This window comes from Crocodylus porosus, unplaced genomic scaffold, assembly GCF_001723895.1.
Source record: "Crocodylus porosus isolate Cpor-Errol unplaced genomic scaffold, CroPor_comp1, whole genome shotgun sequence".
NCBI lineage: Eukaryota > Metazoa > Chordata > Crocodylia > Crocodylidae > Crocodylus > Crocodylus porosus.
The window spans coordinates 55,674,027-55,699,059 of NW_017728949.1; the positions used below are offsets into that span (position 1 = coordinate 55,674,027).

The 25,033-nt window shown below is 43.8% G+C and overlaps 1 protein-coding gene across 1 annotated transcript in view; it reads right to left on the reverse strand.

The window, feature by feature from the left end:
- CNTNAP5 (contactin associated protein like 5) overlaps positions 1 to 25,033 on the reverse strand; it is a 442,467-nt gene that overhangs the window by 162,006 nt on the left and 255,428 nt on the right. The window contains exons 8-10 of the mRNA XM_019554532.1: positions 23,416 to 23,680; positions 21,382 to 21,531; positions 19,313 to 19,484 (exon numbers count right to left, since the gene is read on the reverse strand). Coding sequence (XP_019410077.1) covers positions 19,313 to 19,484; positions 21,382 to 21,531; positions 23,416 to 23,680 — 587 coding nt within the window. The remainder of the gene's footprint in view (positions 1 to 19,312; positions 19,485 to 21,381; positions 21,532 to 23,415; positions 23,681 to 25,033) is intronic.

Below are 25,033 nucleotides of genomic sequence, written 5' to 3' on the forward strand. Positions count from 1 at the left end.
CCCTGAAGCCAGTTTGCCACCCATGTGACCGTGCATTCACCAACGCTGCAGCCCCTCAGCTTGCCCACCAGCACTGGGTGGGACACTGTGTCAAAGGCCTTCTGGAAGTCCAAGAAAACGACATCGACTTCCTCCTTCCCATCTAAGCTCTTTGTTACCTGGTCATAGAAAGAGACCAGGTTAGTCAGGCAGGATCGGCCTGGCACCAACCCATGCTGGTTACTCCTCAACATCACTTCCCCTGCAGGGCTCTCACAAATGTGGCCCTTGATCATTTTTCCAAAGACCTTCCCCAGGATAGAAGTGAGGCTGACTGGCCTGTAGTTGCCAGGCTCTTCCTTCCTCCCCTTCTTGAAAATAGGGACCATATTGGCCCTTTTCCAGTCCTCAGGGACTTGGCCCAAGCACTGGGAGTCCTCGAACAGCCATGCCAACGGCTCTGCAATGACACCAGCCAATTTCCTCAGCACCCGCGGATGAAGGTCATCCAGGCCCGCTGACCTGGACACATCTAAGCCCTCCAGGTAATCCTTAACTAGGTCTGACTCTTCATTGATAGGTTGGTATATAGCAAACTAATATTAATATCAGCTGGGGTGTGCGTGAGCTTGCTCACCCACCCACACAGACGTAACCATGTTTATTGGTATATATTACAAGCCATCCCTAAGATGGGACAAACTAATGTGATTCCATTGAAGTCAAGAGACCTAGGCCAAAGGGCATCACATAAAAATCTTCTCCTCCTCTATCCTGGTAAATTCTCTATCCTCTATCCTATCCCATCCACAGATTTTGGATTAGTCCTTTAACATTTCTGGGTCAAGAGCCCCCAATACAGCTTGGGAGGTAGGTCAGTACAATTTACAGGGACAGAATGAAAATGTACCTCTGCTACCATGTGGCTTTATACAGGTGAGGAAATCTGGAAAAGCTGCAGGGCAGCAACAGATGAGATGTTACAAAGGAAAAAAATGAAAAAGGGGAGGGGAATAAAAAGCTTAAAACAAAACCTGGGAATCTTTCCTTCTAACTTCATCTGTAAAATAATAGGAAGGCAGGAAGGCAGGCGATGATAAGTGATTTCCCATCTTGGATCCCATTATTCTATTGAATTTTTAATGGAAATAAATAAATCATTTGGTATAAAAGAATAAAAAATGGCATTTATACCATTAAATATATATATATATATATATAGGTCAGAAAAAGGTTAGAAAACATGAACTTTGAAATGTTTTTGAGATTGTTATTCCCATTTGTTAACTAGTTCTATTTTCTACCCCCACCTGTCTGTCTAGTATACCTTATTGCACTGAGGGCCTTTGGCACCTGTGTTGACAAAGCAGGTGATGTGCAAGTAGATCACAACTGCTAAGGCACAGTAGTGGGATGAGGCCATTCTGGGGCTGGTGTTGGTGAAAGGAACCCATCCCATTAGCTGGGAAACAAGGATTTAAGTTTTAATTGCTTTGTTGTTAAACTAATTGCATTTTTCATGAGGGTAAATGTTCCAAGAGTTTGCGATGGGCACCAGTGGGAAGGAAGTCGCATTGACAAATAGATAAAGATAAATAAACCATTGAGTGTCCAGCTGGGTGCTTAAATTAGAAATCATGTTGCCACACAGTCTCAAGCAGCAAATCCATCTGCAAAGATTAAAACACTAGGCAGAAAGCTGAAGGTACTACAACAACAGGCATCTCTATATAGGCAGTCATTGGTACACCATAAAGTGACTTTTTACGTGAATGCTGGATGGTGAAGGGAACATCACCCAATTCCCTCTTGAATCTCACCCCTGGAAACACCAAGTCCAGGAGGTGCTGCAGTGATCTCCATCAACAGCATTGGGAAAATGACAGATGAAAACTCTCTAGCAGATATTTCTGTTACCTGGATTATAGGTGCAGGTTTCCCTCACTTTATGGGGTACATGCGTTCCTGGAAAATGGCGCACAACTCAAATTCGCAAAAAGGGAACCCACTCTACAATGTAACAAATAGGGATACGTTCCAAGACCTCAACTGTCCTGACCCCCAGACTCATTTCTACCACGTTTACAAGACAACTTTGGTACTCCCCAACAGTACATGCAAGCACAGGGCACTATCCTAACCGGGATGGCAACTCCAGAAACACGTGTCGCAAATGACGAGTGAGGAGCACAGGTCCACACAAGAGATTATATTTTGGGGCATGTTGCTCCCACAATGAACTGCACAAAGCAGATGACTTCAGGCTTCCACCACACCGATCGCATCAGAGTGAATTTACCTCGCATATAACAAATTGTTGATATATGAAGGGTCATTGCCTAAGAGTGAATTCTCGCATACAAAACCCGCATAAAGCGGGGGAAACCTGGATACCAATCAGTTGGCTATGGGTAGGAGGAGAGGAGACAGGTCTGCAGTTCAAATTTCCATTATTCACGTCTGAAGCACAAGATGAACATTTATCCCGGCGCCTAGTTGGCTTCCCAGTAACACAAGTTTTTACCCGTGTGCCTGCTAGGGCCAGCTGACACGGGGGAGATGTGGCTATATTGGCCCATTTTGGTACTTGCTATGTTCTCCTCCATTCCCCTTGATTAAGCTCATGTATGTGTACTGTTAAAGTTAATAAAGCCTCTTCTGATTGGCTAGATTCAATTTTAGGGAGAACCAGATAAAACAAGTTCCTCAGCGATCCTGAAATGTTTCCACTAACTACAAAGTGAGTATTTGTGAGATTGCCATTTCCGAGAAGGAGGATTGTTTCTCTCTTAAGGATCTGGAATGTCTCCTTATGGCTTCCCTGTTTTCCTTTCTTTAATTTGTTATCACGCTAACCAAGCAAGAATGTTGTCTGCTTCTAAAGTTTCGGCTGAGGAAACTTAATTTAAGCACACAGTTGCACTATAGCAATGGAGAGACCATGCCAGGTCACATAATTCAGTAATTACCAGCAGTAAAACTAAAGTTACTGCATGTCCTGTTACAATCTGTATACTATTTTGGTGGCTTCCCAATAATCCATTAATAATGAAAGTCTAGGGCAAGGCCTTTTAACAAGCTGTTTCCTGTGATGCCTTTCCTTGCTTATCTAAATGGTGGACTTTGCCATTTGCTTGGCTGGGTCTGTTAATTAATTTGAAGCCTTTGCTGAAGGTGCCATTTGTAATACTTGCAGAGTTCACGCTGCGGTCAATGCAGATAGATTTTGGCCTCCTGCCTCAACCACACTCCAATTGCCTTGCCAAGGCCTTTAAAATGGACAGAGCTGGCAATACTACTTATATTACAGGATTCTCAGCAACCAGAACTCATTGTCTTTGCGAGGCATGCTAACAGTATGGGGTATTGCTAGTTAGCATGAGGTTGTGCTGCCAATTGCCATCTCAATTTACACCTGAAGACTGATGGAAGAAAAGCTAACTAACCATGTTGGTAGGTCAATGGCTCTTATGTCCAAGTGTCCCCACCTAGCTCTGAAACTTTTACTGCTTCATATCAAATTTCCTTCTTTAGAAGTTTTCAAGCGCTCTAATGCCAGTTGTTAGGCATGGTTTAGCAATATTGTATGCTGCATTTGTGCAAGGGGTTGCACTAGCTGACCACCGAGGTCCCTTCTAACTCTGGGGTTCTGAGTCCTTGACCAACACATTCACAAGATTAATCAGTCCTGATAAAAGGGTGATATTTCTTTGTCCTAGGATCTCCCAACATGGTTCCTTCTCTACAGGGACCTCACTTGGAGGTAAAAGTGTTGGTAGCTATCAGAAGGCCCTTCCACCTTCTCCCCAGTGATACAAGGTAGACAGCTTTGACTTCTCAAGCTTTGTAGATGCAAAGAGATGGAATTATTGTCTCCAGTTCATGAAGTTTGGAGAAGAGCTTGCTCTGTTCACACTACTGCTGGGATATAATCCATAGCTGCAAGTGTTAAGCAGATGTCAACATGAGTCTAGCATGGACCTTGACTACCTTACACTTGGTAAATTGATTCATCACGCTTGCTTCAGATTAGACACATACCACCAGTAAACATAATGGCTGTTTCAAAAGTTGAAAAAACAGGCTGGGGTCTAGATACCACTGTGATATGCAAGTGCAGCCTAAGAGCCTGAACAGGACAGCACTGTAATAATACCTGACTTTATTCTGCTCTGAATTAAACTATTTCTCCAGACCAGTGTTTCCCAAACTTTTGATAACAGGGAAAGCCTTTTTTTCCCCTTGATTAAAACTGGCAGTACACTTTGTTCACTCATCACAAGCCAGATCTGGTCCATGGGCCTGATCCCATGGACAGTGTTAGCCCAGCTGGGGCCTGATCTCTCCATGTGGAGCCCACGTGGTGGGGGACAGGGTTCGAATTACACTTTGACTCTTGTGAGGGGGTATTAACAAATTGGCCGGGGTCAGGGATGGGTGCATGGATCCCCACCAGTACCACAGGGCTGGGGTTAGTGGCAGTGGCAGCCAGAAGGAGCCACTGCCACCACCGTTGCATGGGCTGCTTAGAAAGGCACAGGGCAGGACGGGGGGCTATGCACGGTGGTGCATTGGCTCCAGTCTATTGCAAGGGAAGAGGGGGAAGGGGTGCTGACCGGCCCATGGGATGGTTCCCATCTTTTATGGGTGGGCTCTTGTCTCTTATGGTGGGGCTCAGCACCTCAGGCTTCCTTGTAATTTGAACCCTGGTGGAGGACACACTTAGCTGCACAGAGCCAATGTGCTGATCCAGCTGCATGGCATCTGCCTGCCAGAGGACCAGTCCAGCTGTGCAGCACCCACGTGGTGGGGCTTCCTCCAGCCACACAGAGCCCACCTGATCCAGCCCATTTTTTAAGGCATGTTTCTGCTGCTACTGTGAAATACTTTTGAGATTATGGTTATACACCATTACAATATACACTGTCCTTGGTCACTGCTCTAGATGTCTGTGGTGTCTGCCAAAAGCAAAGGCAGGAATAATATAAAGTGCTATTCACCCTATAGGGGCTTAGTGGAGAAACCAAGCAATGCCCTGAAGACACTCAAACATCACCATATGTCGAGGGGGATAAAAAGTAGACTCCTCCTCACCCAGCTTAGCCGCAGGGGCACAGGTTGTCTAATTTTGGTGCCCTTACTCTTACAAGGAAACATATTTTTGGTGGATGATTATCACAGAAGGAGCCCATAACATTGCAACAGCTGGCAGTGCTTCTACTGGGTTTCATTATGCTTCCTTGCCAGGCAGCCCCTGAGTTATCAGACAGAGCAGCACCAGCATTAGCTGCGTTATCAAGCCAGTTTTAAATATTACAGTAGACACGGTGAAGACAGTAGGTCTGGCCTTTTGAACCACAGAGATGCAAATAAAAGCTGAGCTTGAATTTCCAGGTTCAGAGGGAGAAATGAATGAGCTTTCTTCTCCTTCATTCCTGCTGCCACATGGGGACATCTACTTTTTCTAGGGCAGTCGTCACCAAGAAAGAGCTAGAATCAAATGGTTGTCCGTCTACATTATTTCACAAGAGTTAAAAAGAGCCCTCTTAAATTTTATTAACCTAGCTACCGGCTATTGCCGAACACAGTCTAAATGGCTGAAAATGAGCCCTTTTCATACAAATAAAAATGTCACCAAAAATCTCATTTTAAGGGGTTTTTTTTCCTTCCCAACTTAGAATATTTCAGATGCTGTTTTGCTTTTTTTTTTGTTTCTGCACTTTTCTCAGCTTTGCTCCTGCTTTTTCAGTGGAAAAAAATGAAAACCGGGCAAAAAAGAGGTGAGAAATATAGGAACAATGGGGAAAAGAATAAAGCCATCAATGTTTTATTAAACAAAAACACTTTAAAAAAATAAAAAATAAAAATCAGTTATTCTAGAAATGTTTAAAACACAAACATTATTTAAAAAATGCACATTTATCAAATTTTGACAGTCCTTCCAATTCAAATGAATTACAGCAGTCTCTAAAACTCCCAAATTCCTTCATGCTAAGTGCTATACACACACAGCCAGCCCCTTCCTTGCTCCCGAAGAGTTTATTATGTAACCAGGCAAGACAAACAACAGAAGTGATGGGCAACAGTAGCACAAAGAGGTGAAGTGACTTGCCCACGGTGACAAAGTCAACCTGTAGCAGAGCTAGAAATACAATCCAGAGTTTCTGCCTCAGCCCAGTGCTAGAACAACCTCAGATGAAAGTGTAAAACATTGAAAATGAAGCACATCCTACAGCTAGATCTAAACGGGACAAAGTTTGAGAGTACTCAATTCCAGGATTTTGGGTCCTGCTTACAACATGGGTTGAGGGGCAACTATATTGTTCAGACCCAGATTTGTACTGTTTCAAAGAGCAGGCAGATTTGAAGCAAGGCACACTCCTATCTTAAAGGGTTATTTTTTACACAAGACCGAATAACAACATTGAAAACAAGTGGCAACAATGTTAAAGGGGTTTTTGTGAGGGGGGAACAAAAAAGTCCAGAGCACAAAGCAACCAGTGTTGGTGATCTTCAAAAAACGTCTTGCTGGGGTCATCTGATCCCGGCAGGCTTTCCTGCCCACATGCAAGGGGACTGGACGTGATGATCTGGGAGGTCCCTTCCAGCCCCTACCACCTATGAAACATCATCACCTGGAAAATAACCTTACTTCTGAACACAGCAACCCTGCAGAGAAGAAGAGTGGATGCCACATGGGGCTCCTTTTTAAATTCCACATAAACACCATAGGTTACTTATGGAGGGGGGAATCAGCTATGAAGCGTTTGCATTTTCAGGTCTCTGCCAGGGATCTGAATTCACTACAATGCAAATGCTCACTGGGCATAATTAGCCAGACCCTTCCTCCCTTCTTTGCATGACCAGGTGAAACAATAAAAAGAATAATAGTGCAAAAAACCCATAAAATTTGGAACCCACTTTAGGCCACACATTACATTTTCTAGAAGACTTAACACAAATACAGAGCGTTGTGTTTTTAATAGCTTTTCCTAAATCCCCTTTACCTGCAGTAGCAACTAATTTCCCCAAGGTCTGTTTTTTGCAGTATGATGCATACAATCAACACAAATTCAGTACCACGGGGCGGGGGGAGTCGGAAATTAAATTCCAAAACAGAAGTGAGATGTTTGGATGGGGAGGGAGAATAAACAGCTTGTGAAGAGGGTAGGAGGATGAGTACGCTATTTATTTTCACTTATTAGTGCAGGACTTCTGAGTAGCATAAGGAAGCTGGGCCCATGAATCAGCTCTGCATGGGCATCCTTAATGTGCTAAGCTGTTAGCTCCAACGCCATCACACTGGGTACTATTTATATCGCACACAGTTGTCTCCATTTGTATATGTGAGGAGATGGACAATATGCAAATAAACTTGCTTCAACAAAAAGGGCTACATTCATTTCAGCTTCCCTCTGGCCATCCGACAGAGCAAGGTACCAGAGCACCAATATGATGGGATTGTTAAAAAGGGATAGCAAGGCAAGTGAAGTACTCTCCTGATCACAAGGCTCGGGGGTGCTAGGACTCTCGAGCCATCCTGCAAACAACTAGTTCTCTTGCACAGTCTTTGACCTACATTATTTATCTGTTGCCCCTGGCAAGCCTGTGGTCCTGAAATGAAGTTGACTTTGCCAGCAGTCGACTCGGACATCCTCTCTGATCTCAACCAACCCATCATGGCAAGATGTCTGGAAGCTGGGGTGGTTCAAAACTATTTAAAATGAGTGTTATCACCATCATCCTGTATTAGGGGGCAAATCCCTCATTCAGAGCCTGGCCTGAGCAACCGTAATGCTAGCACAAGTCAGAAGAAGCCATTCACCCCTGGAGGTAACAAGCCAGAGTAACGCCCAGCCAAATACCCCTATGAAACATAAGAAATACCACTTAAATTTGCTGTCTCTAGCACTTCTTAGGCAGCTTTCCCACTGAAGTGTGGGTGTGAAGAGGACAGAGCCATGAAGACCAGCGTTTAGCAGCAGCTAAGCATTCAGCTTTAGTTATGCAGGATAGGGCAAGAGGATCCAGGCAGAGACCTCCAGACCTTGCCGACTGCCACCCATTCCTCTCTGTGCTCAACTTGCCAGGGTTTGTCCTCCGCTCAATAATTTCCCCAGTGACCCTGGCCCTGAGCGAGTCCAAGAGGAGAGGCACGGGGAACTGCCCACCTTCATCTACATGTGCATCCGCGCAGCACACAGCACCACGGTCCTGGCTTCCAAAGGGCCCGTCTACTGTCTGAGCCGATAGGGTCTTCCCCATCCTAAAGGGAGCATCCACACCATGTGCAACCGGGATGCAGAGATGCAGCGTCTCTGAGCCAAAGTTTGCTGGTTTTATGGCACAGTTTCTGGACAGCCATAGCAACCCTTCAGCAGCAACCTCTCCCGTGCCCGCATCCCTGCATCGATTCTCTGCATCCGGTGCCAGCTGCGGCAGCCAGCCAGCTTCATCTCCGGCCTAATGCTAGTGTTTCTAGTCCTCTTAGCTGGCACTGCCAGCCAATTGCTGCGGAGGAAATCCCAAAGCTCCTCAGCAGTATGGCTAAGTTCTCATCCGCTGCATATTTATCTTTCTAGCCATTTTATAATTTTTTAACAAGCAGTTGCCTGGATTTGCCTCAGTCTCTACTGTAGAAAGGGACAACAGTGTTTCCACTTGCACACCTGCACTCCTCGCCTGCTCCCCAGTGTGAGAGGAGAAGGGAATGCATAAGGGAAAAAAAAAATTGGGATTTACACAGCTTCTTTTCAACAGCACTCCCAAAGCATTTATTTTCTGATGTGCTTAAATATCACTGCCCACGCTCGGTGAGCGGGAAACTGAGGCACAGAGAGCTATGCAAATTTACAAAGTCAGTGGGGTGTAGAGCAAGTTCAAGGACTCAGGGCACCTGACACCCAGTTCGATACCCCGACTAGTTACTGAGAAATGCTCCTTCTTGATTACGCTCTGATTCTTTTCTAAATGACACCATTTCAAGACATCAAAACAAGCTAACTCCCACTCCCATAAAAACGTGAACAAAAACGTTCCTGGTATCAGTGAAAGGAGAATCGAGGGCAATAATACTGACTAATATGGGGTTTTCCTTCTCAGAAACTCAAAGCACGTCCTTAACAACCGAAGATGGAGGCACCTAATCTGCCAGGCAGGCTACTAGCACAGCTGAGGTTCGTGATGTTCCCGAAGTCAGTAGCTGTGATAGGGACAGAGTCCAGCAGGCCTAGCTGCCTCCTAGGCTATGGACAGAAGTTGCACATAAACCGGTATAGGTGATCAGAAACCAGTTCAAATCTCTAACACAACAGAAGTTCAGTGCATATAAACTGCTTTCAAAATGGCTACAACAGGTTTAAGATGCATCTGGATGGTCAGTGATTTAGGTTATTAGTTTATTGAACTGCTGTCCCAGATTTTAATGACCAGTTGAGGAATTAACCTGGAAGGAATCAATTAGGCCAGTGAGCACATCTAACTGGATGTGCACTTCATCCTGCAGCTTTTTGAATCCAGGCAACCGAGGGATCAGCATGAGGTTTGTATCGCATGTGTAGTAATGGAGAGTGTATAATGCAGAGGCAAGTCAGAAAAACAGCAGAGTTGATTAAACATGTGCATGAAAAAGCAGAATCTCAGTGGTCTCCGAGCTGCCCCCACCACCAGACCCACCAGGTATGACCATGAAATCAAGGGAACAAGCTTGAGCTGGCTGGTCTCTGCCCCGTGGCCATAACACTTTCCAGCAGTGACCGAGATGCATTTTACCAATGAGCTTACTCATGGATGCCAGAGGCAACAATTCTCAGCAGACTTCCTGCAAGAGCTGTAGCCTAAGCCTGACACATCTTCCTCTCCTCTGCTTTCAAATGTCATCATATTTTAGTCCCCTCAAAACAACAGCAAGCCACGCAGCTAGCTAGCTCATAGCAATCTGCTTCTTGTGCATGTTTTTGCCTATCCAGGCAATTAAAGATTTAAAGGAACTTTTTCTTTAGCCCTTCATGCTGCAAATGCAGTGTGCAGAACAGGAGTTCAGAGGGCTACATGCCTGCTAACTCTTGCTAGCGACCCAAGCTGGCACTACTCCCTACAGTGCACAACTCACTCATTAATTCATCCTTTTCCTTCACCGATTGGCCTGTGTTATCCACAGATTGCAGCTGTACGTTCTTTGTGCAGCACCTAGCGCAGATGAGCCCTAAGAAGCAGGAGACATTATATTATTATTATTAAGATACCCAACCATACCAGTCCAGAGGGAGGCTGTATGCCTGAGAAGATTGGAAACTATTTTAATATAGGCCACCACACATCCATGGCCCAGGTGAGTTAGCCCAGACCCCGTCATAACAATCAAAACAGTTGACTGAGAAACCTAGGGGGGAACAGGCTGGAGACCGCTGGTCAGAAAAGGTGCAAGTGCAAAAGACAACTTCAGCTGCCTCTACTGTTCACTGGAGAAGAAAAGGTCTCCAACTCCCCCAGAGGATGTCAATCCAATGACTTTCATCAGCAAGACTTTCATCAGCATGACTTTCATCAGTTAAGAAAGATGAAAGGAGAGGTCTGCCTGTCACTCCGGCCGCTGCCTTCTGGGTCCACAATTGAGTTACTGCTGTGCTAGACACTGCTGCAATTTCTCATCTTGCTGAGTTAGAAGTTTCTATTATTGACTTTCTGACCCCTCTGAGCCCTTTCCAGCAGATCACCGGGCAGGGTCAGGAATCCTTCATAAGCCACATAAAGGCTTTACTAAAGGCCACAGTGCATGAGTCAGATGACTGTTAAAAAGTCTGTAGGTCCAAGACCTAAATGCTCTTTCCTTTAGGGGTAGAAAAACTCAGAGAAGGCTTCATGGAGCTCCCAATGCACCTTCATTTGGATGAAACCTTGCAGTGCAACAAAAGACTGCAGAGCCCCTGCACCATTGAGATCCATCCCAATTTAAGGTGTCTGCAAGGAGTATACCTTTTCTGCCCCCTTCCACCTCCTCCAACTCTAGACGCTGCTATTCCTGCTCAGGTCAAAACTCACCAGGGGCTGGAGACCATGAGGTCATGATACCTCTACCAGCATTATATGCTGTAACATATTTTCACCTGAAACCTTTTGGGGTCAATGAGAATGCTGCTCCAAAATGATCCGTCTCTTCTGCAAACAAATACGTGCAGGCGGCTCCCTCTCTCCCAACCCTACGCTGAACACCATTCTAGGGTTTCTAAAAGTTAGAGATGAACATGTAGTTCAGTCACTATTCCCCCTTTTCCCAAACTCCCTGCCATGCCATAAAGCAGAGTGGGGATGGACTGACCAAGAAAATGCATTTATTCACTGCAAAATGAGACAAATATCCCCTGATGTGCACAGGCATTTCTAGCCAAGCAGAAATTTCAAAGACAGGAAAACAGTATGTACTAGTGTCGACGATGTGCTAGTCATAGACAATGCACTAGTCATAGCTATACCATATGTACCATAGCTAGAGGTGGACTCATGGAGAGCCCTGTGCTCTCTGCAGTTGAACAGTTACAGCAAATTAATGTGTGGCAGGCAACAGAAACTATCATCAACCAGCTAAATGCATGTAGCCAGCATTAAGGATAAAAGCCAGAACCTGATTTCAAAACCCACAGGCCTGAAGAAGAATCTCATATTAAACTAGCACTTTACAGCACACTGGTTGCACCTACGTGTGGAATTAGTGCTCTGGAATAAATCTGGCACAGCTTGCTCTGGAGTTTATTGCTCCTGGGTGCAGTGTTTACACGTGTACCCAGACCGCAGCATGTTGAGCTGGGTTGGAGCAGCCCCAGCTGGCAGGGGGCCCAAGCCCAGAGCTGCTCTGCTCCAGCTCAACGTGCTGCAGAGGGACTGGCTGGAGCACAGGGGTGCTCCAGAGAGGGGCTAGCTGGCTGGCAGCCCCCCACACTGCAGCACCCTCGTGCCCCAGGCAGCCCCAGTCACCATCCACATATGTGTTGCAGTGTACTAGATAACTCCATTGCAGGGTAGTACTTGTGTTGGGCAGTACTATCCGATAGCAGAGTTCATTAGTTTACTGCAGCCTAACAGCACATGTAAATGGTGATGCTTTACTGCAGAGCTAATTTGTCAACTCCACAGTGAAGCACATGTGTAGATGCCTCCACTACCTCAAACATATGGGACTGTGGACCACTCCTCTAGAGGCCATCCTGACATAAGTGAAGTCAAACTGTTTGGCCCAACCTGAAGATCAAGCCCAGCAAGTCTTTAATTCACTCATCCCAAAGCACCAAATCTCTACCCTGAAAAACCGACCAACGAGCATCATTCCCTGCTAGTCCACTCCTAGACTTTAGTGTAAAAACTGTCTTTCTAGGAGATCTCACCCTGTCACAAATGAGTTGTTTGTCTCCTGTTTCCAAAACCCAAGAATGAATGAGACCAGCTTACAAGCCTGTAGCAAATAAATTGTTTTCTAAATACAGGCATCTTCTTCAGAAGAGGCTTTTGCCTAGATAACTAAGACAAATGTCCCATTTACATGTTAATTAACTTGCACAATTCCCACATGTGTTAAAAATTACAAAAAAACACGTGCTTTACAGTGCGTGCAGCAATACATCTTATAATTAAGAATAAGGTGATCATTTTTCAGAGAGAAGACGAGATTACAACATTTGAACTTACATCTTATTATTAGACACAAAATAGACAGCCCCCAAATATGTAGTTCCAATATGCAGAGCCGAACGCAAACTCCCCTGCAGTTCAGATCCAGATGTAATGCAGTCCCAACCTTGGGGCTGACAAGAAATGGGGATCCAGGTAGGACTTTTATGATCTGACCATCCTGACATGGGTGGCCTTTTCCTTGGAAATGAAAAAGCCCAACACAAAACAAGCCCCCTCAACACACACACACACACACACACACACACACACACACACACACACACACACACCCCAACAAATAAAACAATGGAAATTTTGAAATTAAACACAAAATGCAAACCCGGCAGTGATCTACAACTTCCCTTTCTTTCAGAAAAAAATGCAACACTTGGGTAATTAATCACTCCTCAATTCACCTATCTAACTAGGTTGCAAAACTCCTGCACTCTTATAATAATTCCACCAAATTCATTTGCGTTGGGTGGGGTACCAAAAAGACTACAAAGCAAGCCAGACCATTTGAATGTGCTAAAAACATATTCGGCTGATGCTATGCTAGCTGGACTACAGCATGGATTTATCCAAATTTGATCAAATTCAGAGTTTCATCCTCCTCTTTTCACTGATTTCCTGTCCACAGTTTGGTGCAAGCAAGTGACACATCATCTCTTTTCAGGATTGAAATCTTCATTGCTTTAGCAGTGGAAAGGACGCAAGATTATGTTCCATCAGCCACATTTCAATCCATCCTGCCAGCTCTGGTGTCAAGGCTTGACCTATGGCATTTGTCTTCCGGATCAATTGTGTCAGCGAAGTAATAGAAAGGGTCTGCTGCTTATCTGAATCATTTTTCAATTTAGTCCTTCTGGGTTTCCAATTCTCCGTTGTTATTAAGATCATCTCAGATTTCAACTGACACTACCACAGCAATGCTCTCATCCTACAATCCTTTTGCAATTACCTGCAATTGATTTTGCAAGTTTTGTCTCTCTCTCTTGCATAAAACGTGGGCTCCAGTTCTGATCAAAGTCTTCCTCGGGACAACTTTCAGTACAAATATTGAAGTGGCTGCACTCACAAGGAGAGAGAGACAATCTTAATATGAGATCCACTAAACTGGAAAGCTGTATCAACCATCTGGCTCCATCAGCTTGCTTCCCATGCTGCTGACAGTGATACAGAAAAATTGCTCAACTTCCATGAAGAACTTCAAGACTTTGTCAGTGTGTGTCTTTGATTTGCTCAAAGAGATTAACGGGGTGTTGCACAAGCATAATTTAGAAAAAATAAAATAACTCCACCTAAAGTTTTCTCCTGATTTTCCATTATCTATGTCAATGGCAAAGAACACCTCAAATAATGTTTGCTATGATCTTGGAAAATGTCTTCAGCAATCTGGATGCCATTTATCTAATTGTCTTTGCTGTTCTAATCATTAGTATTAAATATCCTTAAATAAGGTCCTTCTTTTCTGTGTAGAAGGTGGTAGTCATTAAGGGGGCAGCTCGCATGTGTTACCAGTCATCATGAATTAATGATCAATTATCATTCTTTTCCTCCTCCTTTTCATCTTTTAATCTTTTACCTGTAGCATCTGGTAATGGTCCACAAATTTAAGTATACCAAGAAAAAGTTCAACGATCTTTTTCTGAAATTGCTGAGTTTGTGGTATGCCAAAGGCAATGTTAGCAACAACAATGACAAAAAGAAGCAGCGCACCTTCTGACCATGTTTGCATCTTTGCTTTTTCAATTGTTTTTTATGGCATGAGAGCAGATTGATCTTTGCCATTTTTGGGGCACTGAAGATGAACAGAAACTGCTGGTGTGATTAAGACCAGTTTATCATTGTGACTGTGTCTCAGTGACAATGGTGGCATTGAAAACAGCTTGTAACATTCAGATGGGAAAGGATGCAATGATAAAATTTGTACATTTTGAAATAGAACAGGACATAGGACTCCACGTTATTCCTCATCTTCATGGACTTTTAAATGACTGTTGATTCTGTATCCAGGAAGCACTTACGAAAACACCGTGAAGCTACAAAAATTCTGATAAAACAATGGACATTATTAGGACCATGCATCATAGATTCAGTTATAGTGTAACAGCTGATGGAAAATTATCACTTTTCTTCAAAGTGTTAGCAGACGTCAAGCAAGGAAGTCTTGCAATAAAGTAAATAATAATCAAAACTATTAAAGGGAAGCAAAGCTTTCATATGAAACTATGAAACTATAAAGCACAGGCCTGAAAAGGACTGCAATGGCTGATTTGGAAGAATTAGCTTTTGCTGATGGTATCTGCCTTATCACCCAACACAAAGCACACATGCAACAGAAATAGTCTGAGTATGACTGCAGAGTGTATACGACAAGTAATCAATGCCAAGAAAATGCAAACAATGAGAATTAACACAGGCTCAGCAGGACCAATCACTTGTAAACAATGCCCATTAGCAGTAGACAAATTTGTGTACCTGGGACTAAAAAATAATAATAAATCAGTAAAACAGAGGGAGCAGATGAAGATATGCAGAACCATATATAAAAGGCAAGAGCAATTGTTTATGCAACAGAACAACATTTGGAGGTCAAAGAAGCACAGCCTTGGAATGAAAATTAAACTCTTCAGCAACAAGGTAAAATCAGCACAGCTACGTGGCAGCAAAAGCTGAAAGAGAGCAAAAAAATCTTGGGAAGAAGACAGATTCTTTTCTGTACAGATGCCACAAAGGATTTTTGCAAGTTTGCTGACCAATACTGTGATATCATGAAGGCAGGCCAAAATAAGAAATAAAAAAATATATTATTTTAGAATTAAAGGCAGAGGATGGAGGTAAAAAGGTGATCTGCTAAGAATGGGTGATGAAAAACCACTAGTAACGTAATATTTTAGAAGGAAGTGGAAGAAGAAGAAAAAGGGGAGGACAAGTGGAAGAGGACAGGAGAGAGAGAGAGAGACAGAAAGAGAAATGAAGGAATTCAGAATAGGATGGTCAATGTTAGAAAGAAAAGCAGCTGATAAACATGGGTTGAAAGCACAAAATCATAGCAAAGTAGGGGCAGAAGGGACCTCAGGAGGTCATCTAGTCCAACAGCGTGCTCTAGGGAGGATCACCCCTATCTAAACCACCTTATACAAGTGTCTCCAACCTTCTTGGCAAGCATGCCTCATTTAGTTGCCCACCACCCTGAATGCCACCCTGATCCCCTTCCTCTGTCCAATCTGCTACACTACTTTCTGCTCTCTGCCTTTTGCTTTCCTGCCCGATCTATTGCTCTGCTTTCTGCTGGTGGGCCTTTGCTCCCTGCCCCATCTGCCACTGTGCTGCCTGTAGCCTCGCCAGGCTGCCACATGCCACACATAGAGGCTGCCTATGCCACTTACAGCATCCATGCATGCTACAGGTCTGGTCTAACCTATTCAACCTGCATGAATAATTCTTTGGCATAGCCATCAGGCAACCAAAGCACCAAGAACAGCCTTACCACGGGCACAGCTGTATCCTTGGACACTAAGCAACTATCCAAGGTATCAAAGTTCTCCTCTACTTCCCTCGTACGCGACCTTTCATTAAAGGATCCATTTCAATATAGAGAATCTGTTGTTGCAAACTCCACATCCTTCCTTTTAGCACCTTAGCTTAAAATGAAGCTTTTTCTTTAGAAGTATTTTTGCTTTTCATTATTTTATTTTATCTCAACCACTTGTTTCCTACCAAATTTTGTAGTCATGCAGCACCTGTGAAATTCATATGCTGCAGTTGGTAACCACTATTTGGCACCCCACATGTTGCCAAATAATGGGCATTTAGACATCCAGTTGGTAATCACTCTTTGGCACCCCACAAGTTGCCAAATAACGGCACCTAGGCACCTAATTAGCGTGCACTGGAGCAAGTTTGATAAATCGAATCTGCTAAAGCGTGATAATTAGCATGCTCCAGCAGTCTCTGCATCATGTCTCTTCAGCACCCCTGTGCTTCAAAATGGCAGTGGGGGTGCTTTAACTGAAGTTTGTCAAATAAGCTTTAGCTAAAGTGCCCCCACTGCCATTTTAAAGTGCAGGAAGCTGAATACACGTGACATGGTGAGCACTTTAATTAGAATGGCTATCAGAGTCGCACAAATTAAAGTGCCTCCCCCTCCCCCGAGCACATGTATAAACACCCAATGCTGCTTAATAGTATGGAAACAGTTTGATGAACAGGTTTAGCATTTGCAACATTTGGAAAAATTAAAAAACACTGAGGGAACCGAACACCATGGCACAGTCAGGTTATGCAGAACCATGCTATCCAAGCCAAGCAGATGCATGAGCTCAGTCATATCCAGGAGGAGAAGGAAGGAGACAAGTGAGGTCAGCATTGTCCTCCGGTATGCTCAGACAGCAGCTGTGGGACTGAGTGATGGGAAGGAGAGGGAAGCAACAATCAGGAACGGGGCAGCAGCAAGATGGAGGACAAGGGATCCAGATGCATCTAGACTATAGAAAGCCAGCCCCCATGACTCAGCCAATCTCCTCCTGTCTGTAGCCATCAAAAGTGGATTCCTAGCACTAGCCACCAATGACACCAGAAATCCCTTCCACCTCCAGTGTCTATACAGTTCTTACACAAAAAATAAAACAAACACCCCTCCTCTAATCCTTTCCATGTCCTTTAATTCTCCACAAAAGAGCAACAAACCTACCATTTTAATTTTTCCAATAAAGCTTTGATTAAGAGGCAGCCAGTACAGCTCATGAAAAAGGAAGCAAAAGACTTGGATATGGAGGCGCAAGCACCACGTGTGTTTTTACTGTCCTGTATCTGTGCAGGGGTTGATGACATGTCTCTCAAAGTCCATTTCTAACCTGTGATTCTATGGAAATTAAATTAGACCCTAAGATTTTTAAAAATTCAACATACTTCAAACACAAGTTGTATTTACTTGTCTATTTTGGAATAATGCAAGAGTTCAAATAATTTGTCAGGGAGGAGAGAAGACATTAGGAAAAAAAATGTACAGAGTTACTCCTCCCCCCCCTTTTAGCGCCTGGGCTTAAAATGAAGCTTTTTCTTTAGAAGCATTCGTGCTTTTCATTATTATATTTTATCTCAACCACTTGTTTCCTACCAACTTTTGTAGCCATACAGCACCTGTGAAATTCATATGCTGCAGCCCCCTTGGTTGAAAGCCTGAGGTTTGGGTTGGTTTGTTTTTTAAATATGTATTTGTTTATTTAAACTATTATTATTAAATATTAGGGGCATGCAAAATGGGCCCTATTCAATTTGGATTCAGCCGAAATCAGAGACAGTGATTCGATTAGTTGATTCAGATCAATGTCCCTGATGTGATTTGGTCGAATCCAAATCTGAACATTCGATGCTGATTTGGGGAATCAGTGATTTGGCCATACACACAGCATTAAAAGTGTTTTCTACATACCTCGAGGTACCAGGCGGCTCACGAATGCTGTGGTGCTGGGGCAGATGGAGCGTCCCACAGGAGTGCAGGGGAATGGGGCAGAGCGCATTTGCTTGGCAGTGATCCCAAAAGTAGACCAGGAGTACTTCCAATCCACTTCCGGGTCCACCGGGGAGCACGCTGCCCCCCATGCTCCCCTGGCTCAGCATTGGCCTCAGGGAGACCCTGTGTGATGCCCAAACCCAAGAGGCACCAATCACCGAGCCAGGAGGCCATGGGGGTCCCACATTGCACTCCCTGGCAGACCCAGAAGTAGACTGGAAGTGTTTCTGGTCCACTTCTGGGTGTGCTGCTGAGCATGTTGGGGAACCCCCCCTCCCACACTTCTGTGGGATGCTCCAGCTGCCTGGTACCTCGAGGTATGTAGAAAAAACATTTAAAGCTGTGTGTATGTCCAAATCACTGAATCTTTCTGAATCTCTCTGATTCTATTCAGAGAGATTAAAAGGTCCTCTGATTTGATTTGGATTTGGAGATTTGGCCACCGAATCGGGCCGAGTCTCTGCCAAACCAAATCAGGGACTGAAGCGTTGCACAGCCCTATTAAAAATATATTCATTGTACATTCATTTTATGCATATATAAATATATACTTTATTTATTTATTTAAATATATATTCACCCTTGATTCCCATCCCTGCTTACAAAGGATTCACATCAGCATTTCAGTCCAGGTCCATCTTTGGCAGATGTAGACATTTTATCATTATTTTGTCTTACTGCATTAGCAATACACTGGTGCTATGTACCTCATCTCTCTTATAAATGTGCTGTGATGTACAGGCTAACACGAAAACTGTAAACGATCTATTAAAACAAAACACAGAGTGTATTAAGGAGATGACATGTTTTGATGAATCAAATAATTTCTCCATCTCCTTCTCTTTCCTTTTATGCTCAAAGCAATCAACTGTTGTTTATGCATAAAATTTAATCCTTTCACCAATCTGCAGTTTGATTGAATTTGCATACTCTATTTCCTGCGAGTCAATGTGAACAGAGCCTCATGTAATTTAAACTATTTCCCCTCCAGTCCCTGTATCTTTGCTGTAATATTTTCTATTAGTAGCTCCATTATGCTTAATATCTATAATGTTGGGAGATTAAAATTTTCACTTAATACAACCTGTATTTACAAACTGCTACAGCGGGGAAAACCCCCCACAAACACAAGAAAAGAGAGACAATAATTACCTGTCTTTGATGCCACACAGATCAATGTGTAAATCACTGAAATTCCCCAGGGAACCTTGCTGAACCAAAATGAGGTCCTTGGGCTGGTTATCAATAAAGATGAGTCTCATGCAGCCTTGAAACGCAGTAATGGGATTTAAACATTGGGAATCAGTGAAATTGTCAGTGCACCCTGTGGGATAAAGGAGAGAGGGGAAAAAAAAAGAGAGAGATGAGGAATAATATTGAGATGGATCATTTGTTTCTGTTGGGACTTCTTGAAGGAAGACATTGAGGCCTAATTATTCCTAGTGTTTTCATTCCTTTTACTGGTTGAGCCCGTGTGTCATAAATCCCACAATAATCAAGAAAAGAGAGAAGCCATGAAGAAAATTGGGTGCAAGGACTTTGGGTGTGATAAGCAAAGTAAAATTACTTTCATCTTCTTTCAACTCAACAGGCAGGAGCTGTTTTGTCCAGACCAAAAGCTATGCAAACTGTAAATCAGAATAGCTAAAATCCTGCCGGGTCTACACACGTAGGCACATGGACATAATCCCATGGCCACTTGGAAGGAAAATATTAGTTTCTTCTTGTTTTACCCTGTTTTGGACAGTCTAGAGAGGATGACTACTGTATTACTGTTTTGACTGGAGAATTAAAACATGTCAGGAAACAGGAGTTGTGGAGGCACAGTAGTTAACAGTTCCTCTTCCAAACAGCTTACAACACAAAAAGACATCAGGCAATACAGGAAGGATGTGGACAAGCTGGAGAGAGTCCAGAAAAGGACAATAAAGATGGTTTGGGCCTGGGGTACATGACTGAGGGCACTGGGCTTATTCAGTCTGGAGAAGAGAAAACAGAGGGGGATTGAATAGCAGCCGTCACCTCCCTGCAGGGGGGCTGCAAAGAGGATGGAGCTGGACTGGTCTCAGTGGGGGCAGACGACAGGACAAGGAGCAATGGGCTCAAGCTGCAGTGAGGGAGGTTTAGGTTGGATATTAGAAACAACTTTCTCACAAGGAGGGTGGTGAAGCACTGGAACAGGCTGCCCAGAGCGGTGGTGGCGTCCCTGGAGGTTTTGAAGACCCGGGTAGACAAAGCCTTGGCTGGGATGATGTAGTTGGGGCTGGTCCTGCTTGGAGCAGGGGGTTGGACTAGATGTGACCTCCTGAGGTCCCTTCAACCTTAATTTTCTATGATTTCTATGAATACTTCCAAAATGTGATCAAGAAATTTAGGAGCCTTGGTGTTGACTTAGGGCAAAATTCAGTCCTCAATGAGGCTTAAATGAGTCTTAACATCAGCAACTCCAAACCTCAAAAGTGCATAGATGTATCTGTCACTTCCATTTTGGATGATCAAGTCCTGTAGGCACAAGCTCAGAGGGATTCAAACAGATAGGCACCTAAGTCCCCAGAAAGGCTCTTAGCCAGTAGGAAACACCCCCCCCCCCCCCAAACAAAACATGTTTCACCCTACCTTATTCCTATAAGCTCTGACTGGCCATAATGAAGGTGATTCTGACCTTCTGTAAAGCAATCTTCCACTGAATGGGAGATGTTGGGTCTAAACCTTCCTCAGCCCGAGTGTTTAGGAACCCTTATAGTCCGCTTCCCAGGAGAGTGCCCCAATCAGCCTGCTATAGACTGGGGGTGGGGGCATGCTCCACACCTTCCTTTGGGACTGAGCTGCTGTGTGCACATGTACACGTATGAGGCATGGGGGCAAGTAATCTTGTGCATGACTTTGTGGCTCAGTGAGACAGGGGAAGGGCACCTGGGATTTTGGTCTCATGTTTCCAAGCCTGTTTATGCATTTTAATATAACTCTTTGCTATAACATGCAATTCAAGAATATCATGTTATGTATGCTGCCCTGGCCAGTGCAACGCAAAAGCCACTGTGCTGCTCCTAGGTCTGAAGTTGGAGCTAGTTCAAAGTTTCAGTGCTGTCGTGTGCCATATAGACTTGCCAGCAGTCCCCTCCATGGACTCCTTCAAGTAGGGGTAAATCATCTTTTCAAAGTTCAGTCCACAGCAGGTTGGATCACAGAAACCCATCTTGTTACAGTCTGAAGCCACCTACCTCCAAAGTAGTAGCTGTCTCCAGAAAAGATTGGAGAGGCCGTGGTTGCATGGGCCGCAGATGCAACATCATTATCCATCATCAGGGTAATGCGATTTCGTCTGGCGTTGATGTTAACTGAATGCCACAGCCCATCATGGAGATTGCTGCCTAGAAACAAACACGAATGGTGAAAGAGAAGAGAGGGGCAGGAAAACGAGGACATTTTTCAAATGTCTACAGGATCCAACCTCTGATTTAGGAAAACACCAACACCACCCGGAGGACACTAAAATGCAGTGATCTGCATTGGAGGCTGATGCATCCTTACTACCTCTGGAAGCAGCTGGCAATAGAAAGACATTGGGACAAAAGGGAAGAAATTTCCAAGAGCTTATAAAGGAGATTGAAGCACAATATCTATTGGCTTTTACTGGGACTTTTGTTCCTTTGTCCCACCTATAAAGAAAAATCAGGGGAGGGGAAGGGGTTACGCTGTTAGCATCACCTCTCCCTTTTGCATCCCTGTGCAAGGCTGCAACTAATATGACTCTTTACCGCTTTGCTCTAAGCATGTGTATTGGATATACGATTCTTTAAATGGCACAGCCCAAATACAGCCTTAAACTCCATGAGACCTCTTCTGAGACACACAAGTCCCTGGGCATGGTTCCAGTATGACTTATGGCAGTGCGTATTGTTAGAGTCGACATAATTATATCAGAATGAAACTCATACAGCTGAGTCCCGAGTCAGGCATTTTATATTTACCCTCTCTAATGGGAATTTTTCATTAACACTGCTTTCAGAGAAAATCAAAAGCACTTAGTGACACAAAGGGGCACACTAACTGTGCAAAATGAAATGCAAACACTTCATCTGGATGTGTGTGTGAAATCTTTTCATTATGAACCCCAAAATTAGACCATTTCCATAAAAGTTTCCTCTTTTTTCATAGAAAAACAGGCCAATTTTCTGGGGAAATGGACCAATTTTCAACAAACAATAGGACGATTTTCTAGTGAGAAATGATGTTAAGGTCTGGGGGGGGAAAAATCAAGATTGAGATATAGTTCCTCCATTTGCCATGGAAATGGGTGCATTTCTGAGCAAAGGTCCCTTTGTGGAGGGTGCATGACATTTTATTTTTGGCATGTGTTCAAGTGAAACCTGCCATTTCAGAAGCATGTAAAGCAACTGATCAAAACAGGTTGACCCAGAACATCAAGTAGGATGCTCCACATCAGATTAAACAAGGTTAGACATGAGAAGTCTGCATGACTTTTATCTAGCTGCTTTTATCTTTGTTTTAAGAGGGCAATTGAAAAGGCATAGTACATAGCCACAGGAGCAAGTGAAGAACTGTCCAATGCATTCTCTCTATGGGTATTTTATTCTTAAGTCTAGGAGAGGGGTGGAGCTGTATTAAATTGGCATTTTACCACTCCAGTTGCGGAAAGCAGATTTCAAGGTGGTTTAAGTGGACTTCTCCCAGACTCTTCTGGTGGTTTAAAACTACCCCCTCCAATGCTCTCCATGAAGGAGAGGTAGTTGGGTGTGACACTGTGGAAAGGGCATGTCTTTGGGGACAGACAAATACAAATCAGAGTGGCCCTCAGGCTGCTCTAAGTTGTGAGAGGAGCTGAGATGGCTCCTGCACTGGTGCATCGATGCGCATGTGCTGTTGGGGAAGCTTTCACGTGGTGCAAAACCAGCCCTGTTGAGTCCGCTGAGGAATGAGGTTTGCTTAGACCAAAGGTCCAGTTCATTGTAATAACTCAAAGAACAGGATTTCTACTGTTCTGTGAGTTTCTAAAGCAACTTGAATCTCAATTTTTTTTATTTTTTAATGTTGAGTAGAAATAGGCCTAACCCCTCTGGATCCAAGTTCCTTTGGCTTTTTTACATCTTTTTTACTGTTGCAAACTTAAAGCTCAATTCGGTAAGGCAAAGCAAGACCCCATCCTCCTTTATGCCGATATTTTTTCTTCCATGCAACAGACTCCCGAGCTTGAAAACAGACACCGGTGAGAGACGCCAACTAAAGTGGGGTACCTTCATTGATCTCCACCGAGGTTTCGGATGCTTTCTGAATGATGAGCGTCAATCTGCCAGCATGGAGGTAAAGCAGGAGCGTCCCAGACCCTTCAGACAGCGTGGTGGATAGGAGCAGGCCATCTTTGTTCCACGTTCGAAACTGGAAGCTGACCGACAGCCCGTCGATTTGGGGAGTGCCAGGTAGCAGCAAATAGCTGCTGCTGGAACTGACAAAGGTGATGGGAACGATTTGTGGTTCAGAACAGGAGAAAGTCACGTTGCCCTGAAAGAAATGAGAAGCAAACCTGTGAGGACCGCAATTCAGCTGAAGACCTAGCGCCACTCCAAATGTCCATGAATGGTTGGATAATCCCATTCTGCTATTCAATGACTGTGGGGAATAGCACAAGGGTGGAGGTTGTAGCCATGTCGGTCTAAGGACACAGGCAAACAAGGTTCTTCAGGTAAATTCAATATCTTTTATTAGATCAACTCAAATAGTTGGAAAAAAAAAAATTGTAAGCTTTTGGGTACAAATGCCCTTCATCAGGGTGAGGAGCAGTCTTACCCATGCCCTTTCCTCATTGGCTAAGTTAGAAAGCTGAGGCCTAATGCAACTGCTGCAAAGGATTAACTTCTGAAAGCACTGAAAATTCAGGGAATAGCTGAATTGCTCAACCAAACTTTCAGTGCATTAATTATTTTTGGTAGAGGGCCGCTTACTGAGTTTTGGCAAGCCATCAAGGGCTGCATGACCGGCAGCCAGGGGCAGATAAATATTACTTTTCTAAATTTTTTAGGAGCCCCGCGAGCCAGATAGAGTGATCTGGTGGGCTGCATTTTTCCCACCCCCGATATACAATGTGCTATGCCATGCACTGTAGTGGCATAAAAGAATGAAATTGCCAAGAACTAATCAACGTGTATCTGGTTGAGTCAGTACCAAATAATATAATCCAGGAATGTAACAAACAAAGCAGGTTTATAATGTATTGAAAGGCTGTGGGTGAAAAGATTTGAGCTGTGAAAAAGATGCAGACTTGGTAAGCAGGGAATACTCTGGCTTGTAAATGCATAACAAGAAAAATCTACCTATGCAATTGGATGTATATTGACTGGTGGTTGGGTGATTCAAGGATAATATAATCATAGGAGATGCATGATTTTAAAAGACTTGGGAGGTCTGCACCTTACACCTATTTCCTCTCTGAGTTAGCTTGGCCACCTGTGAATAAAATCTATTCCAGTTTATATTCACCATGTGTTTATTTGTAGTGTGCAGCAGGTGGCTGGGAAATTAACCCTGAAGCACTGGTGTGGAAATTAATTATTTTTCCATCCTGGAAAACTTAAAAGATTTCTAATGTTTGCGCTGCTTCCCAAACTGAGATAAAAAAACAAAATAAAATATCAGTTTGGAACAGCCTTCAATAACCTGAAAGAAAACTGCTTTTCTTCAGGGTCCATCTAAACATTACCCTGAAATAATTCCAAACTCTTTGGTTTCATTTTGATTTTTAAAGCAACTGTAGGGAGGGGGAAAAAGATAAAATAAGTATGTTGGGGAGGTGGGAAATGAAAAGTCATTTTGAATCAAAACCAGCTTTTTATGTGTTAAAAAAATATCAAAACAAGT